The sequence below is a fragment of the Taeniopygia guttata genome, chromosome 20 (assembly GCF_048771995.1).
Source record: "Taeniopygia guttata chromosome 20, bTaeGut7.mat, whole genome shotgun sequence".
Lineage (NCBI taxonomy): Eukaryota > Metazoa > Chordata > Aves > Passeriformes > Estrildidae > Taeniopygia > Taeniopygia guttata.
This window is the reverse complement of record NC_133045.1, coordinates 12,664,341-12,682,312: the sequence shown is the minus strand read 5'-3', so window position 1 is coordinate 12,682,312 and position 17,972 is coordinate 12,664,341. Positions and strand designations below refer to the sequence as shown.

At 50.4% G+C, this 17,972-nt stretch overlaps 1 protein-coding gene across 4 annotated transcripts in view; it reads right to left on the bottom strand.

The window, feature by feature from the left end:
- The window catches only part of PMEPA1 (prostate transmembrane protein, androgen induced 1), a 41,245-nt gene that overhangs the window by 14,874 nt on the left and 8,399 nt on the right, over positions 1 to 17,972 (bottom strand). For 2 of the 4 annotated variants that reach the window (XM_030288474.4, XM_030288473.4), the window contains exon 2: positions 10,863 to 10,901. The exons of the other annotated variants lie outside the window; for them this stretch is intronic. In XM_030288474.4, the coding sequence (XP_030144334.1) occupies positions 10,863 to 10,901 (39 nt within the window). The remainder of the gene's footprint in view (positions 1 to 10,862; positions 10,902 to 17,972) is intronic. 4 annotated transcript variants of the gene reach the window in all.

The following is a 17,972-nucleotide window of genomic DNA, read 5'->3' as shown; positions in this document are numbered from 1 at the left end:
CTCACTAGAAAATGTTGAGCAGGGCTCATGGCCCCCACCAAGCTGAGAAGATCCAAAACACATCCTGCTTCCCAAGAGGAAGCACAACAGCATCAGGCCTGGATGATGTTTGGGCAAGGGTGAAGGCAAAACATCACCCACCCCTTTGAACAAGAGCACCAAGAGAGAGGAACACAAGAACTAGAGTTTACCATCTGCAGTCATAAATAGCCTGAGCCAGGGAAAAAAAAAATCAACCAAATAATGAGTGAAAAAACACAGCACAAAATATCTGGATCAAACCCCACCAGCTGACCCTGAAAGACCAAACAGGTTTTGTTTGTCAGGGGTATTTCTAACAGCCGGTAAAAATAAACACATTAATAAATAAGTATTTTCGTATACCCTGGAAACACTCCTGATCAATATGTGGCTTGCTACTGTAGAGGTTTTTTTTTCCTTCCACCCAGCAGAAACTCATGACAAAGGAAAGCACATCTCATTTATGAACTTAGCTATAAATACTTTTGCTAACTGCCATTTAGGAATTTCATTTCCTGCTTGAGCAAGTCCTGTTGAAAGAGGCAATTACCAAATTTGTTTCTAGTTATAGAAATAGATGTTTGTCGCTGCCCACATCTGTTTCGACAGACAAATTGCCAGACGCGGACGCTCCAAGGAGAGCAAGTGCTCCATGCAGGGAGGGCTTTGCCCCTCTCCAGAATGCAAATGGCAATTACAGGGATTGGGTTTCTGATTCCAGCTTCCTCCCAGCCATGTCTCCCACTGCAACGGAGCTGCCTCACGCTGACAGGGCACCTGCAGCCTCCCTCAGCCGCATCACCTGCACTGCATCCCCCAGCGGTGCCGCGGGGACACCGGGGAACGTGGGGTGCACTGTCACCCAGCCCAGCACAAGGTGCCTTGAATGCTGGAGGTCACGAGGAGGCAGCAGGCTGCCCTTGCTGTGCACACAGAAGGCAGCAGCAGCAGGGCAGGGAGATGGCACAGGCTGTCCCGCTCCCTGGGACACGCTGGGGACGGCACGGGGCCACGCAGATGGGGGTTTGTGGATCCATTGGCATCAACCACGGCCTCTCCCAGCTGAACAAATGCTGGATACCACCAGGTTCTCCACTCTGGCTGTCCCCTAGAAAGTTTCCATTTCCACTCATTCTTGGGGAAACCATCCACTGGTCAATTCCCCTTGTGCTCAGCCATGACCCTGTCAGAGACCCAAGCAGCTCCAGGTGCCCCAGTGCCAGCACAAACCCCTGCCACGGTGCCCAGCAAGTCCTGTGGGACCAGTGCTCGTGCAGGGGCACCTCGAGTGAGACACAGGACAGCAGCAGTGCCTGTGCCTCCCTACCACAAGCATGACACCCATCAACTTACACCCAGCACCTGCTCTGGGACATAAACGAGGCGCAGAAAAACCACAAAACAGCCCGAATTGTGGCTGGGTCACCTGTGCTCCTCCAGCATTTCTACTCCCTCACACCACCTCACTTATCAACCAGCACAGCCCCGAGGAGCCCCTGGACATCTGGGAGCAGTGCTGGGACCTCGCCGTGCCCCTGTCCTGAGGCTGCAGCTCCCACAGGGGCTGCAGGACACGCAGCCCTGGGCAGCAGTGCCACGGGGGCTGCCCTGGCTCGCAGACGGGTGTTGAAACCCAGATTGAGCAAGCTGGCCAAAGCCACACAGGTCATGACAGGGCTGGAATTGCGACCGGATTTCCTCAGCACAGCCCAGGGCCAAAAAATGGGAAACACTCCCTGCTCTGCCTCTTCCCAAGCGCCGTTATCATCTGTGCCACTCTGCAGTTCCCACTTGCCAGAGAAGTGACCCTTCACAAGGCAAGTTACTCCCAGGGAACAAGGACAATCTTAAGTTACAGGCAAAATTATGCATTGCAGGGAAAAAATATGCAAAATGCATGCAAATGCCCAGACAAGGCACACTGTGTCTGGTCACTGAAGGATTCAAGTTCAGTTCTTGAACTGGTCTGAACTGGTCGCTACCACCAGATGGGAGCGAATGCATGTGCACAGTCTCACAGAGATGTGAAAAAAAAAATTGCATTTTTATATATATATATATATATATACACACACACACACACCAGAGTGAATGGGGGAGGTGAGTACAACCGCCCCAAATCTGACAAAATTAAAGGTAATAAATTTACTTCCACCTCAGCTGCAGCAACAGCCTGAGAAAGGTTTTAACTCCCACAGCAGATCTGCTGGGAAGTCTGTTTCGTTGGGGGATTCTGCGTGTGCAAGTTTTAGGGCGCAGACACAGAGAAGGCCAGGCACAGATGGGGTTTGGGGCCAAGAACTGGGCTGGGGTCACCTGCCCTTTCTGAACATCCTCATCCTGGAGTTCCCTGCCCTCCCTAAGAAACCCAATCCCCATCCCCATCCCGGGGTGCTCTGCCCCCTCCTCTGAGCATCCTCATCCTGGGGTGGTCTGTCTACTCCCTTGAGCATCTGCACCCCCATCCCTGGGATTTCTGCCCTCCCCAAGCATCCCCATCCCCATCCCGGGGTGCTCTGCCCCCTCCTCTGAGCATCCTCATCCCGGGGTGCTCTGTCCAGTCCCTTGAGCATCTGCATCCCCATCCCCATCCCGGGGATTTCTGCCCTCCCCAGCATCCCCATCCCCATCCCGGGGATTTCTGCCCTCTCTCCCGAGCATCCCCATCCCCATCCCGGGGATTTCTGCCCTCTCTCCCGAACATCCCCATCCCCATCCCCATCCCGGGGATTCCTGCCCTCCCCGAGCATCCCCATCCCGGCCCATCTGCGTCCCTCCTGCCACCCCATTGTCCCGCTCCCCGTCCCATCCCCAGACAGACGGGGCAGGGGGGCTGTGGGGAGCCGACCCGTGGGTCAGGCTCCACAATGGGCTCGCAGGGAGGCGGTGGAGCCCCGGCTGGCCCGTCCCGGCCGCTGTGGGGCCGGCCGTGCCCTCCACCTGCCCGCCGGGATGCGGGATGCGGGATGCGGGATGCGGGATGCGGGATGCGGGATGCAGCTGCCCCGCACCGGGGCGGGAGAGGGCACAGCACCGACGGGAGGATTATCCACGGACACAGCCTGTCCCCTTTTCACTGCATTTAACAATAAAGCAGTAGCTATAGCAACGGGGTTAATTAATGCATCGATTTGCATAACTAAAACTCCGCACCCATTGACAGCCGATGTGGGACCCGCACCCAGGCGGGACCGGGCTGCGGGGACACCCCGGAGCATCCCCTCCTCACAGCTCCATCCCCACGGAGCGTCTGCACACCAGCCTGTGGAAAACAGCAGGAAAACGGGGGCCGAAGTGTCCTTCAAAAAATAAAACTGAGGGAAAAAGTGATTTTTCAGGGATGGAGTGAGTAGAGCGCATTCCAAGGCAGAGGGGGTAAGGAGATAGGGAATGTAAAGGTTTCAGACTATCGTATAACCAGAGGGGGAAATGTCTTCTCACCACAAACATGCATCTGCATGATGTCTAGACAGTCATAAAAAGGGCAATTAAAGTACTGCAGGCTGCAGTAAGCCAATGTCTCCTCTCCCAGTCTAAACAGTTGAAACATACTGCACGAACTTGGAAAAAAAAAATATAGGATAGAGAGAGAGAAAAAAAAAACAAGTTTGTAAGGAAAAATGTTTTGAAATTCAGCTTTAAATAAGCCAGTAAATTAATTCAACCTTGTCACATCTCTGCCTTATAACATATCAAATATTCCGCCTGCGTCCTGTCTAGACTGCGATAACAAAGGGCATTTAAAGCCCTGCAAGATGCGCTGACAGAGTAGCCATTTAAAGACGCAGTATTGCTTTCTCCATCTAAAACGATTTGTCAGATGGAGTTAAAATGAAAATGATAAGTAATCACTCTGGTTCACAACCATTTCAAAAGGAAAAAAAAAACCACAAAACCCCCACAGCTCCTAGATATAAATCCCACTAAAATCATTCCAATGTATCATTCCAGTGGGATTTGTCTGGCCTCTTTTTTTTACGGCATTTGCTTTTTTTTAAAAATTTATTTTATTAATCTGAGATGTCAGTAGCTTTTTGCAGCACATGCATTTCTAAATAGGAATGGATTAAGTTCGAAAAAGCCAGCTCCAAGTTTTAACTGATTTATTGGCATAAAATGATGACTTCTGGAGAAACAGTAATATAACCCCAAGGGTTAACAACATTGAAAAGGAATTTTTTGTTTTTATTTACTTAGAAACAAAAGAATAAACTGTATCACATGAGAAAAACTGGCCAGTCCCCATCACTGACACAGTTAAGCCTGCTCAATCCCAGTCCTCAGGAATGCAAAAAAGAAAAGAAAGAAAAAACAAACTATGTGGGTATGCAGTGTTGGTTTATGTTTTTCTGGAAAAAAAAAACCAAAACAAAATATAATCCTGTCTAACACAAGGAACACTCTCATTCCTCTCTGAGCTTTATCAATTGCTGAAGAACCAGAAAACCTCAAAATAAAATACACAGGCAAAATCACTTATCTGCTGAACGGGAGGGCAAACGCTGCCTGTGATGGGGCCAGGCCACAACCACCCCAGGCCAACACTTCCACGCCAGTGCAGCCTGGCCTGAGAGCGCTTTGCTGTGACATGGCAGGACCCTGTGCCCCTGGCAGGACCCTGTGCCCCTGGCAGGACCCTGTGCCCCTGGCAGGACCCTGTGCCCCTGGCAGGACCCTGTGCCCAGCCCCGGGTCCAACCTCATTTCTACAGGGGAGGGTCACGGTGGGAGTCACCCCTGGAAGTCCAGAACCAGCCTGAATTCAGTTCTTTTCTGCTCCTCACCCTGTAACATCCCACCACCACCTCATCTGCACCTCCCTCTGTCTCCCAACCCTTGTTTCTTAATTATTATTTTAATAAGACTGTTTCCAACTTCATTGTTCATTCCGCAATAGCCCAAGGGCTACAACTGTTCATTAGACAGAATTTCTGCTTTAATTGCACTGACACAGATGTGTAGGTTATCTGGAAGAAATTACTAAAATGAGCAGTAAAGAATGGGGCTGGATGCTTTTCTTCCCTTACGGAGAGTTTAATTTAACATTGCTTCCCCCCACGCCCCGTACAAGCGGCATCATTCGCTGCACTGCGGGTTTGCAGAGGAATTAACCCCAAACTGTTCCCACTGCACACAGGTGCATGAGGATTCCCACAGGGGCAACAGGGGCAGGTTTAGGGGCTCCACCACTGCCAGTGGGATGGCCTGTGTCCCCACCATGTCCCCCACAAATCAGTGACATTCCCCTGAGAGTGGAAGCATCTGGGACCGCGGATAAAGCTTTGGGGAAGAAGTTGGCCCACCACTGCTCAACATGCCCGTCCCTGTCTGTGCCAGGACTGGGGTGGGAAACAGGCTCCCATGGTCCATCCTCACCCTCTGAAAAGAAGAAACACCAAAAAATGTCATCACTTCTGCTCAACAGTGCCTGGGCTTTGAAGCCACCATGGCTGTGCAGCTGTCAAATCAGCCAGGGAGTTCACATGAACTTCCTCAGCAATTCATGTTGGCAAGAGCTAGACACATAATAGCCCTGGATTCAGAGAGAAAGAGCTGCCAGCATTATTTCTATTTAAAACCTCTATCTGAGCTTCATAGACTCATTCTTCGCACATGATACAAACACACACACACACAAAATGCAGAAGTGAGCCAGATCCAGAAGCATTTCACTTCACCAAGAGTAGTGTCTAACAGCAATTTCAGGTTTTGGCTCCCTGTGACTATTTAATAGATTTTAATTCAATATTAAAAAGCATGAACCTGCCAATTTTTTGTTATGTCTTCTTGCCAGGAAGAAGAAAAAAGTTGTTCCCAACTTCTTTATCAAACCATTTCCTCCTGTGCACCTCCCTCCTCCAGACAAGGGGTTGGAACCCAGAGGCACCTCCTGGCCAAGGCAAAGCTGACAAGGGTGGGGTGGGGCAGGGGCAACATCACAGCTTCAAACCCCATCTCTAAATATGTCTAAAACCCACTAAAAATGTCTCCTTCAGCCAAACTTGTCTTTAAGGGGGAAGGAAAATTTCACAAATGCTTCGTGTTAAAAAAGCCCGAACTAAGAGAAAAACCTTCCCTTTGTTGCTAGGGGACTTACTTGCTTTGTATCTGCTGAAAACATTTTAAATGCCACCATTGTATTTAGGGAAAAAAAAAAAAACAAAACACGAGACTGAAGCACCTCGTGCTAAAAATCAAGAGACATCAGTTCCATCCTTCCTTTGCAAGTACTTTGCTCAGGCCTGACTTCGTTTTGTGTCTTGGTCCTCGATGCTTTTTGGCAGCTCGCTCCAGACTTACTGGCAAGAGCTAAAAGGTTTCTATTTAGCTGGTGTCAGCTGAGCATCTGTGCCGGCAAGAGCTGGAGTGGGGGTGATCCCGGCTGCCTTTCAAAGCACATTTCTCTCTGGGAGCTGCCACAATCATTTGGAGTCTGAGCGTGTTTGGGTAGCGGGGTGACTCCCTCCGGAGGGGCGCGGGGAGCGGTCCCTGATCAGAGGAGGGAAAAGGAGCTGGGAACGCTCCCTAACCTGTGACCCCGACAACAAAAGGCAGGGAGAGCGTCTAGACCCGCAGTCTGCCGGGAGAGAAGGGAGCATTGTGCTCGGCACGCCGGGGCGGGCACCGAGGCTGCGGGGCAGCGCACAGCCCACCCTTCCTCCTTCCTCCTTCCTCCTTCCTCCTTCCTCCCCACACACGGACCGCAGCTCAGCTTCCTCACACCTCCTTCCCAGCGCTGCTGGAAGCCCTGCAGGTGAAGGAACCCATCGGATTTCCAGCCCCGGCTTCCCCTTTGCCTCCCGCGCACACAGCATCCTCCCGCTCCTCATCCTGCCAGTCCAGTCCTGCGTGCATTGCCACTGTGTGGCTCAGTTAAAAGGGGACAAACCAACATGTTACCTCTCTGCCAAGCCTAGAGGTCAGCTCAACATTCAGAAAAAGCCAAAATCCCAGCTTTAACATATATTTATTGTGCGACCCTGATCAAACCCCCTTGGCTTCCCAGTGTTGAGGTCCCCACGTATGAAAATATAAATACCCTAAATAAATGCTGGAGCTAACGGCAGGTTACTGCCAGGGAACTGCATGAAGAGAAAATAAAAGACCTATTAAAATCCCTTGTTCATCGCTGCCAGAAAGAAAACACTTACCCACTACTTAAAAAGATGCATTAAAGGAAAAAGAGCATCCAGGGTGGGTTAAGGACACCCCTGGCAGAGCCTGAGGCAAAGCACTCCTGGCCAAACACTCCCATGTGCCCTCAGGATAAGGTTTTGGGGTGATCCCACACCCTGGCCATGCCCTGACCATGCCAGCACAGGCAGCAGGGACAGCAGCTGCCCCGAGCACACCCAGCACAGAGTGGGGCTGCAGGCAAACCTGGGACCACAGATCAGAACTCTGGGCAAAACAAAACCCTTTCATTTCACTGTTCCTGAAGAAAAGCAAATACCTGGAAGATGCGCTCCAGCCCAGCTGTACAGGTGTAAAACCAGTGTGATACGTGGTGGCAGTGGTGTGGTGCCATCCTGGGCATCAGTGACACTCACTGACCCATGGCACCGCTCCACATGGAATGGGCAACCTTGGGCACAGCCAGCAGCCACCTCAGGCGGCTGCAGGGAACCCCCCCTCCTTCTGCCAGCTCTGGAGTTACAGCCTGAGACCAAGCAAAACCAGACCCAGCAACTGAGATCCTTTAAACAGCTATTAATCCCCAGCTCCTTCTGATGAGAGGTGATTTACAAACAGCTGATGGTGAATACAGTGAATTCAGAGCACGAGAGGAGTTTCAGTATCCTGGTAGCCACCAGACGCCGATCCTTCATCAGCACACCTCATCCACACCTTACACAACAAAAAGGTGAGGGACGAGGACTTTCTTCTCTCCTTCCCTCTGTTGCTTCCCACCCCATCTCCAAAACATCACTAGTCCAGTGGCAACTCCTTCCCCAGGTGCTCCAGGTCCCTGGGACTACTGAGGCACCAACAGAGCCACCAACAGAGCCAGGAGCTGTGGCAGGACAGTGGATGGTGGCACCGTGGCAAGATGCCACACACCTGCAGCCTCACAGGGTCCAGCCAGACCTTCCTCACAGCCTGGCACCTGCTACGGCAGCAGCTCATCTCCTGACAACTGCCTGGGATTTATTTTTGGTGCACATGCACAGGGAGACTGAGAGATCCCACACTGGGATTTTTATCAGCAGAGCGCAGCTATGGAAACAAACGCATTTAAGACTAATATAACAAAATGCCCAAACCCACAATAATAAAATAAAGAATGGTGCACATTGGCATTTTCACAGGGGAGCACTGCAGTGAAATGCAGAGCATGACCCAGCTTCTCCCAGAATTCACCCAAACTTTTAAGAAATCACACATTCTCATGTACTTACATGTTTAGCTACGTGAATTTTGCTTGGTGGAAACCCTCCACCCTGCCCTTTGATTTTACAGAGTTCAAGGAATGCACCTCCTCCTAAATAAGATGAATAGCTATTTGTTGAGGGCGTTCTCTCCTTCCCCTCTGTACCCATTTCCAAGCCACCCTCTGTCAGAAGCAGGACAGCTAACACAAAAGCCACCAGAAACTGCAGCACCTCTTCTTTTACTCCCCATGGAGGGGACACAGTGGTGCCTGACCGTGCCCCAGTGCACAGATCAGGGCAGAGGCTGCAGCTCAACCAAACTGCTCCCTCTCAGCAGGCACGAGAGGGAACCACGAGTCATTTAGAGGAATCCAAGAGCCCGACATCCACACCACAGACATCCAGGAATTATCAAAGAGATGGTGGAATACCTTATAAACCCAGGAAAAAAAGCCCAGTGAAAACCAAAGGTAGTGCTGCTCCCTGCCCAGGTCTGGTGTTCTGACCCACCACGTGCAGGGCTTTATCCCAGGTGGCACAGGGATGGGCAGGGGCATCTCTCTGGGATGGGCAGGGGCATCTCTCTGGGATGGGCAGGGGCATCTCTCTGGGATGGGCAGGGGCATCTCCCCCTGGGGTTCTGGCTCTGCAGGCAGCACCAGGAGCTCGGGAGGACACCCGGGTGGTGGAGGTGGCGATGTCTGGGAATGCCGGCCCAGGCTGGAGCTGCAGACAAGGACCCAGACAACAAAGGCGAGGCAAAAAGCGTCTGATAGAGGCAGCCCCGTCTGGCAGGCCGGGCTTTCAGCAGCCTGGGCATGCACTGATGTCTGCAAGCACAGCTCTTCTCTTCGCTGGGCGCACAATTAACCCCGCAGCAAGATCGCTCAAGTGTCCTGCAGCACACTCCAAACAGTATCCATCTGGTAAGATGAAAAAAAACACCAAAGACTACAGGAGTGCAGCAAAGGAGCAAACAACTGGAGACTGCAGGGAATGACTCTACAACAAACAAAAATTATACTTAATTTTCTGTTATTTATATTCTAAGAAAACCACATGTTTTCACTTGCATCTCTGCCTCCCTCCCCGAGGCACAAACACACACACAAAAAATGGGAAGACCAGGGAAAGCAGCAAGAGCAGCACAGCTCGAACATATCCCCACTCACACGCTTTCCCAAATCACAGCACAAGAAAACGGGTGTGAGTTTTACAACCATGGAGCAACAGCCAAACACCTTTTGCTGGAGCAAAAACGCCCTGAGCAGCTGCTCAGAGCACTGGGACACCACAGCTACCCCTGCCCGCCTGATCTGCTGAGATCTTATGGCATTAATATAAAATAAATGTAAATAAACCATTGACTGCTGCAGGACAGTTTCCCTACGGGCTGGTGAGAGTGTCCCAGCTCTGGGGCTGATCCCAGCCTCAGGATCCCGTGGCTCCCCTGCCTGATGTCTGCACCACGATAACGCTGCTGGGGGACCGGTGGTGTCTCACAGCTTTTTTGCATAAGCAAGGACTATCCTGCTGTGCAACCAAATTGTGCCACCAGGCTCAAAATAAAGGAACCGAAATAATTTTTTTTTTCCTCTTATTTTAGATTATGACTTTTACTAATTGATGCTTGATAAAAGCCTAATGAATGATTTGTAGGCATTATAAGCATGTTAAGGATCCGAGTGTGGTTATAAGCCAAGGTCATAAGTTCTATTGACTTTCCAGGCTCTATAGCAATTGATTTGCCATTTATTAAAATCATTCATTCGCCACTTGTTGACAATTTATTTAGCTGGTTCTTCCTCAGCAGGCTTGGGACACCACATTTGAGCAAAGACACCTTAGTTTTGAGGTACTGTTATAAACTCAATTCTAAACTGAGAGACAATCCATCAACATAATAGCAGTGTCTTTTTAAAGGCTTTTTTGCAAACAGGTTCAGTCCAAATCGAGGAGCCTGGTTTAACAGGGCTTCCAACACCCAGTTTTGTCTGTGCTGAACATGAGCATCTCTGGCCACACTCAGCAGAAGTCCCACATCTCATGACTTAAAAGGTGCAGGATGTCAACAACTTTCATAAAACAGAGTGAAAGTCTCTTTCCGCAATGTACCACTGCTCACCAGTTTGCCAGAGCAGCAGCAAATGAAAGAGTACTGGTGCTTAAAATTACACTCAGCTTTTGAACTTGTTTCTATGTTGAACAGCAGAAGAAAAAAAAAAATCCCATCCAGGACTACCAAAGCTCAGCCAGATAGACAAAGAACAGCAGGTTTGCACAGTCAGCCTCTGAAGACACCACTGCATCCCCCCCTGCAGCAGAGGAGCAGGTACCTGCTGCTCGGGGGCCAGGCAATGTCCCACCCGCTCCGTGGAGCAGGAACCGGGCTGTTTACGGTACAGCAGCTGCAATCATGCAATCAGCCTTCGTAATTAGATCTTGGCAACTCTTGAAATACTTCACTTACCCAGTTTACCTGGAAAGGTGCGACCTAAACATTCAGTGCCTGGAGACATTTGAAAGAAAAACAGAAAGGATCCGTCAGTGATGGGAGCCACCTCCGAGCGGCTGCACACACACCCCTGCTCCCCTCCTGGGGTCCTGGCAGAGCTCCCCTGGCCAGCACACACCTGCTCCCACCATCTCCACTGGGCCAGCAGCACCAGAGGTGCCACCACTCCTGGCTAATGACCCCACACCAGACATTTCCACACAAGGTCCCGTTCCTCTCTCCCCTGCTTCCCCAGGATGCTCTCCTGATCTCACCTGATGGCAATGACAAAAGTTTCACAGAGGTTTGTAAAGTTTCTGGGATTACTCAGCCCACCCCAGAGACCTCCCTGCCACATCCAACAGTGCCAGACTGCCTGTCCATGGCCCAGGGCAGCACTCTGCACCTCAAGGCACTGGTAGACTGCTTATCACATTCTGTATCCTCTGCAAACACACAGAGCTGAGCCCCACATGTCTCTGAGCCTGGTGAAAGCTCAGGGTCTCCTGACACCCATGGTCACAGTGGGGACAGTGGCTCTGGAGTGCTGAAGAGGAAGAGCCACAGCAAAATCTTGCACAACACCCCAGGAGCAATGCCCAGCAGATGTATCTTCAAGCGAGGAGAACGAAGCAGCAAAAAGTTTGTAACAGAAGACAACTCATGACTTCTCTCTCACCCATCAGTGTGGGACTGCTGCAACACTGAAGGGATACGGGACATGGATGCTCCCCAGTGCCTGGCAAGCTGACACACTCTGGGCGGGTGGGAGCTCTGCATCCCACAGGAGGTTCGCCAGAGAAACACGTGTACACAGGACCCTTTGATGAACCTGTAAGAACTGTCTGTCACTGATAATGGTTAATTGGTACTAATTAGTACAGTCTGATCGGAAGGAGTCCTACTGGCCTATAAAAGTGGCCTTTAACCCAAGAGCAAGGGAGGCAGATGCTGCCAGACACAGCGCTGGGGCCACGGACACACCGCCTGCTCCCCACACTGTGCCTGCCTCTGGAGCAGCACAGCAGGCTGGCAGGCTCAAGGGGATGCATCAGCACATCACTGCTCTCAAATAAAGCTTTAAAAAGTTATTTTCCATGCACCTGGGAGGACAGAGAAAACCAACTTTTTAATCCCAGGAAAAGATCAAGGATCAGAGAGTCGCTGTAAATTACTCAGCAGCTAAATAACGAGGGGTCGCAGGCTGGGCTCACTGATGGGAAGTCAGGCTGGTTGAGATGCTTCACATGCAGGTGTTCAAAAGTGCAAACATGAGATGTCACCTGAATGCACACAGGCAGCCCTGAGCCTCCAGGCCCATGGGCAGCACCACCACCCCCCCACTGGAATGGGCACCGACACCGAGCGTGACAGGAAAGGAAAGGAAGGAATTCTGCCGAGCCAAACACCAACGTGTGGCAACAAGCTCGGACCTCCTCCTCCTCCTGCTCCGCCAGCTCACTGCACAAAGCCTGGAAAGGGGTGGGAGGCTGGAAAGGAGTGAAAGGCCAGAAGAAGACTGGGGGCCAAAATGGGTGGGAGTCCCAAAACTAAAATGTAGAGTCTGAGAAAAAAGTGGATGCCAAAATGGCTTGGGAGACCCAAAAGGGTGGGAGTCCAAAGGAAATTTAAAAGTTGAGAAAAAGACACCCTGTGCATGCAGCTGGCTGGATCAGGATCAGCTTTTTTCTGGCTAATTTTCCAAAAGGGTAGAAAGCAATGTCTCTCCCCTCCCTGTTCCACAGACCAGGTGATGCAGCGTGACGCCCTGTGCACATGTGGGCATATGTTCCCCATCATGTCTCATCCAAGATGTTTGGCCGTGGTCTAGGATGTGTGGGAGAAGCCAGCCTGAACCCTCTGAAGTCATGCAAGATTTTGGGATGTTGCTTCTCCCCTCTCTCTTGGCAGGCCTGCCTCTCCCATCCTCACATCTGCCCTTTAGGTTCAGCCACACATTTGCCAACTTTTTAAATGCAAATGAGAATTGGCACATAAAGTCGGTGCTTTAAACCTGACCAGAGCCACCCTCAGCTCTCCTCCCTCCCTCCTTATATGCATAAACTTTTTTTATGCAATCGGCAGCAGGGAAGAGATCCAGGGAGTGGCTGAGCCATGCCTGGAGCCCTTCTGCAGCCGCAGCGCTGCCAGACTGCTCCATGGGAAGGGTGGCTCAGGCTCTCTGCCTACCAGCAGCAGCATGGAACCAGTAATTACCCTGGCTGGACCAACACCTGCTCGTGGTTTTGTCTTACACTGTTTGTGCAACCCAACAGGCTGCCAACAAAGCAGGGATGTGCTTTGCCTAAACAGGTGAAAACATGAAACAGGGAAGGGAGCTGCCGTGTTGGTCCCACAACGCCTCTGTGCAACACATGCCGGAAAATCACTGCTGCTTCAGCCTGCAAGGCTGCAGAGGAGGGACGAGCATGGATGTGGGAATCCAGAGCTTCCCTCTGGCTGCCCTGGGACCCTGGCAGGGGTCAGGAACCCCCCTGGACAGAGCCCCGAGAGACACTGGCTGTGATCTCTGTCTATGGAAAAGAGTTTTCAATCTTACAGGATCAATTACAAGCTCCGAGTGTTTGATATAAGTAATAATTAAGTGTGGCACGGGTGCATAAGTAAAATTTTAGGATTCTAGATGAGGGGTCCAAAGAGGACAAGATGGAGGAAATTGGGTGTGTCTTGTCCTTTTTCTCCTTCTTCATGCCCTCCATGTTTCACTGTGGTGTTGGCATTTTTCTGTTGGTTTAGGCTGGGGACACACTGTCCAACGTAGATGATAGATATTAGCACATTATTGTAAATATAGTACACGTAGTTTCTAGTATATAATATTTGTACCATCCCACTGAGGGCAGAGCCCCACACGCTGCCCTGCAGAGCAGAGCTGCTCCCAAAAATGCCCTGTGCCAGTTTGGAGCAGAAGTGCCCACTCCCATGCCAGGAACCTCTGTGCCCGCAGAGCAGGAGCTCGGCAGTGGTGTGGGAAGGGCAGCGTGGAGACCACCGGTGACCAAGGGCAAAGATCCCAGAGGAGCACCTGGACCAGCCTCAGTCTCTGCCAGAATCAGCTCTAACCCCACCAGGTCACGCCCAAGAGACGCTCTCCCCCCATCAGCAGATGGGATTTGTTGTAGATGATTTGTCCTGGAATAAAAACACCAGCCCCACCTCTTGCTGCATATTTACTGAAAGCCACTAGACATTAAACAGAGGCAAAAAGTGTATCCCAGCAACATCTGGAATTTATCCCTTCTCCCTTCTGAAAAAAAAAAAAAATCACGCTCTATTCTTTTAGAGAAAGAAAAGTGATTATATAGAATTATAATGCTGGAAGAACATAGAGAAGAGCAGAGATTTTCTTTGAAATGCTGTTTAGACAATTAAAAAGGGATAGTTTCAAAGAAGCAGCAAATACTATCTCAGCTTTTTCCACCCTGTCTCGCAGTACAAGGCTTTCCTCCATGCCTTGGCTAAGAGATTCCAAGGAAAGCAAAGATTTTTTTTTCATCCTTGCAAAATGTTAGTAAGCTTCCTTAGAAAGGAAACCAGCTCTCAGGCCTAACTGGTTGAAGATAGACCAAATAAAAAAAATATTCTTCCAATTCCTGCCAACAGGACTTGAAGGCACCTTGATTTCTATGAAGAAAATCTGTTTTGGGATGAGCTTTCCAAAAGAGGATGTGTCAGTTTTTACCCATGAGAGCCAATACCTTCTCTCCCCAGACAGAAGAATGGAAAGGCTTTAAATATTAAAACAGAAAAAGATTAATGAGGATGCAAGGCCAAAATGTGATATCCTCCACTTCCCCAGGCTGCTGATCCCGGAATGGCTGGACCAGGACCCCACAGCATCACCTGTGCCCGGATGCAGCTGGGGAAGCCTGGGTTCAGAGGGAAACCCTTCCCTGCCTTCCCGAGGGGGGAAGTGAAGCAGTGCTCTCACGCCAAGCCCACAGAAATGCCTCCAGCTACTAAATTACCCAACGACTTCAACGAACTGCATTGATCTGGCTGGAAAACAAAGCTGCAGCTCTTGGCAGGTGCCCAGTTAGGAGGGTACAGCTGCATTTTTCACCTGCAAGCAGTTCCAACCACGGTCCGAGATGCCCCTTCCCCTGGCACAGGGTGGCTGAGGGGTGAGACTGAAGGGCAAACACAGGTGAGAGGGAACCACCTCACTCCAGACACCTCTCAGACACAGCAGAGCCTCAGCAAACTACAGCTGTGTCCAGTTTTGCAATCCAGGGCAAGGCTGTTCCTAGAACAAGCCCCATTACTCAGGCTGCTCAACCCCCATCTCCTCGGCCGCACGTGGACTGGATGCAGGATTTCATCAGGACATTAAACTCAGAAGCTGTAAAATCACTGTGCAAAAACCCAATTATACCTATTTTCGTAACAGCCAATTTAAGCTTGTATTTAGGTCCCCTCACATACCCCTACGTTACATAAAGCATTTCTTCCACTTGAAATGTAGCTTTCTAAAGGCCAGTTTGCTTAATTTAATGGATGCTTTATGTGGGTCTGCAAATCTCTAGAAACACAACCAAGGGGAAGACACACGGCAACAAGATAGAGTGTGATCCCTTCCCGGGCATGCAGCAAGAACAGGAAGATGAAAGGCATCTCCAAACCCATGAACCTGCTGTGACTGGAGTGCACTTGTGCTCTGAAGAGCAGCAAAACCCCACGGTCAAGTCAAAAGAGGAATTCCTGAACATCTGCACACACTGTTAACCCATTCCAGACCGGCCAGCACTCTGCAGGCTGCGCAGCAGGATGGATCCTTCCCTCGTTCCACAGCCACCAGATGAACTGAGCCCAAAGAGCTGCTTTCTGCACTTCAAGTAAATAAATGCAGTCATCTCTTTTTCCTTCTTTTTTTTTTTTTTTTTTAAAAAGCCGCACTAATAAAAAGCTCATAGCGAAATCTATTAAATTGAGTCTGTCCATTATGTTTATTGTTCCTTACAATTCAGGCCTGGATGGCAACTCAGTGGAGGTTGAAAAGTGTATTTATCAAGAAAGCCCATGAGAATGAAGAGGATTAAAAGCTATCAGCAGGACAGAACGTGTTTGTAACCCTGCAGTTTGTTCTGCACCTCGCACAGGACCCCTATCAGACCTCTGCCTCTCTCCTTGTTTTTGAGCCCACCTCTGGCTCATCAGCTGACAGGACAGCCAGCACCTGCATTCCCAGAAAAAGCTGAGGAAAGTGCAGTGTGTATATACTGCTATGAATAAGTCACACTAGAGAAACATAAACGCTGATTGCATTACACACCAGTGATCAGTATCATTAAATGTTACACACCTTGAGTGTGTCTGAGCAGTTGGAAACACTGAATTCAAAAACACATCTTCCCATTCAAGCAAAGTCCCATTACAGTAATGTAAGTGTAACAACAAAAATGAGATTCCTGCTTATTACGTGGAAAATAATTGCAATTTAAGATAAATTTTCCCTGAATTGTGTGAATCAAGTGCCCATCAATCATGTTGTTTCTTCAGTGTCCTAAAGAGAGCACCTAGCAGGACAAGGTACTTTCAGAGCTCAGTGATGAACAGCTTAATTGGTATATGCTACTCTGAGGTACTGAAGCCAAGGAGACCACCCATGGTAAAGTGGAATAATGGTGGAAATAATGACAACAACACAGAAAGAGCAGGACTTGCCCCTCCAGGAAAGACATCTGCCCTCAGTGAGCCCTGGCGGCCAAGAACACCCTCTGACTCTCGAGATCTCATTGCACAAGTACCTGTGCAGAGCACAAGGGAATGCAGCCTGGTTTCAGGCCTGGAACAGGCACAAGGACAAGCCCAACCAGGGTCATTTCAGCTGCTGAGCTGTGGGTTCACCCCATGAGGAGAGTGCAGGCTCCAAGGGTGAGCCCCACGTACCCTCAGCACCGTGGGAAACGGCGCGGGAGGGTGTGGGAGGCGCTCTGCTTTGGGGGGATCTTTTGTTTTTGTAAGAAATAACGACATTAATCATAACATTAAACAGAAACCACTAAGGGGGAGAATTTCCAAGCTTGCTCAGCACAGAGCCCAGCCCGCAGGGGAGCTGCCAGCCAGAGGCCGCAGCCGGCAAATTCCCTGGGACTCGTCCTCGGCAGCCAAAGCCACAGATGGAAGAGTGGAAGAGGCGACGAGCAGGCTCAGGACTGTTGTAGGACTCAGCTCAGAAATGTGAGTCTGAACGCTCCGTGGTTAGATGTCTCTTGGGAATTCATCCAAATGGCACTGCTTCTCTCCCACTTGCCCTGCAGGTAAATCTCGCATGTGGCTTACACAATCTGTTGACTTAAGTAAAGCAAGGGCAGGAGAAGAAAGCTGCTCAGACATCAGGAGAGGCTCATCAGTCCTTTGGGCAAAAGTCTGGGTCACTTCCCCTCCACAGAGAACTCAGGGTGTCAGCCAGGCCTTGTGTCCCTCCATGGGAGCACGTGCAGGGAGGGTGCAGCAGAACACAGTGCTCAAAACATCAGTGAAAGGACAACAACAATGTATTGCCAAATTCTCCCATATTTTTGGCCACTGCTGATGCTTAAATCCAATTTGCAGAAATTGAAGTCCGTGAGCTCTGTGTTCTAGTCAAGTCCTCTGAAACCAAACTGAGCAGTGACTGTCCAGGCTTCCCAGGGCTCAGGGAGACGAGGCCATGGCCACTTCCAAACCTCATGAGTAACATTCATCCATCCTGCTGACACGGGATGGTCCTAACACACTGGGACACCACTGCATGCTCTGCAAGGGCAGGATCTGGCTGGATGCACCTATCCCAGGTGCAAAGGCAGCTGCAGTGTGCGAGGCTGATGAGCAGGCAGACTCTGGCACTCAGGAGTCCAGAGGGAGCCCACCAGAGACCCTCAACCATAGGCTTCTGCAGTGCTCCTTGCCCTCCTGTTTCCTACTGCTGATCTCAAACTCTCTTCCTCACAACCAACTCCAGCCCTGGGCCCAGCTCCTCCACCCCTGAGCAGGGCAGGAGCCTAAAAGCAAAAGCCTAAAACCCAACCAGAACAATTCTGACACAGCTGAAGCCAGGGATGTTTTGTTATCAGAGTTACAAGG